At 54.7% G+C, this 1,415-nt stretch overlaps 1 protein-coding gene across 1 annotated transcript in view; it reads right to left on the bottom strand.

Annotated features, from left to right (window-relative positions):
• Positions 1–628: 628 nt before the first annotated feature.
• LOC102469168 (myosin-9) overlaps positions 629–1,415 on the bottom strand; it is an 18,225-nt gene continuing 17,438 nt past the window's right edge. The window contains exons 12-13 of the mRNA XM_014584941.2: positions 897–996; positions 629–808 (exon numbers count right to left, since the gene is read on the bottom strand). Of these exons, the coding sequence (XP_014440427.2) occupies positions 644–808; positions 897–996 (265 nt within the window). The 3' untranslated portion in view covers positions 629–643. The remainder of the gene's footprint in view (positions 809–896; positions 997–1,415) is intronic.

Genomic DNA, 1,415 nt, shown 5'->3' with positions numbered 1-1,415 from the left:
AAAAAAAAAAAAAAAAAAAAAAGGTGGCCACTACTCAGAACCCAAGGGATGCTCTGCTCTGGAGCTCCAAGAGGACAGCAGGTTCCCAAGTAACTCTGCTGAGAGCACTACTGGGTCTCACCAGAGACAGAGACAGAAAGCAAGAAATCACCCTTGGGTGGCCACGCTGCAATCCCTTCTTCATTCTCCTCTCGGGCACAAAAGCACATGTGCCTGGCATGAGTTTTCCGTCCCCACGTCCAGGACTCGAAATGCAGTCAGCTTCATGGGAGTCCAGCGAGATAACCATTATGCCATTTGCTGTTCTCAGATAAAATTAATTCTAGAAAAACAAAAAGCACTCACCAGGGAAATGTCTTCATCCAGTTAGGATGGACTTGGATGAGGTTGGGAATAAGCCCCAGAGTTTACTGTTCTTACACATGGCTGTGCTAAACAGCCTCAGGGCAAGAGAAACTAGGGGCAGGGGCAAGAGTTGGGTGGACGGGGCACATGTGGATCTGAGAAAGGCACTTTCCTGTTTGCTGAGGAATGTCATTGAGTCTAGGAGATGAATTTTCTGAGAGCCAAGTGCCTTAGGAGAAGCCCAAAAGTGCAGGGCCTAGGTGGAGGCAGTGGTGACAAGGCCTGGGAGGGATGGGGCTCACCTGAGCTTGTTCTTGAGGGAGCTGACCTCACAGTTCATGGCGTCGGCAGTTCTGGTGGCGTCTTCCAGCTCACGCTGCAGCTGCCTGCGCGAGGGATTGGCCTGCTGGGCCTCTTCCAGCTGCTGCTTCAGCTTCTTCAGGCGGGTAGACACCTCGTCAGTCTGTGGAGACGGGCGGGCAGTGGCCTGGTTAGAGGCTGCGGCAGTGCCCCTGTTCCTCAGCCCCAGCCCAGCACACCAGGGGTGGCACCTGGTCCTTGAAATTCCTCCGTTCATCCTCCACCTGCAGCAGCACATCCTTCAGCCTCTTCTCAACAAGGCACACCTGTTTGCAGGCTGCCTGGCGCTCCCTACAGGGCACACGGGGCAGCTCAGAGGACACCTCTTCCAGGGAGTCTGCCCAAAAAACCCCATCTCTGCCAGGCACACACCCCATGTTTTGTCTCTGCGACAAATTGTGATTGTCCCCATGTTACAGATGAAAAAACTGAGCTCTCCTCGGGCACACAGTGGCTAGCAAGAGGGGAACGTGAGGTTTGGGGTCAGGTGTTACCCTCAACACCTCCAAGAAGCCTCAGTCTTGCTAAATGCAGGGATCAGCTGCCTGTCCCCACCCACCTCTCCAATCCAGTGCTCACAGGCTCCCATTAAACCAGTTTCAGAGGTGGACCAGGGGGGCCTGTTCTATCCCACGGTGAGAGGGATGCGGCCATCAGGATGGAGGGAAGCAGCCTCTGGGCCTCAGGAGGCAGCAAGCTGCTCCCTGAAA

This window comes from Tupaia chinensis, unplaced genomic scaffold (assembly GCF_000334495.1).
Source record: "Tupaia chinensis unplaced genomic scaffold, TupChi_1.0 Scaffold148234_1, whole genome shotgun sequence".
NCBI classification, from domain to species: domain Eukaryota; kingdom Metazoa; phylum Chordata; class Mammalia; order Scandentia; family Tupaiidae; genus Tupaia; species Tupaia belangeri.
The sequence above is the reverse complement of the archived record's forward strand: the minus strand, read 5'-3'. Positions and strand labels throughout refer to the sequence as shown.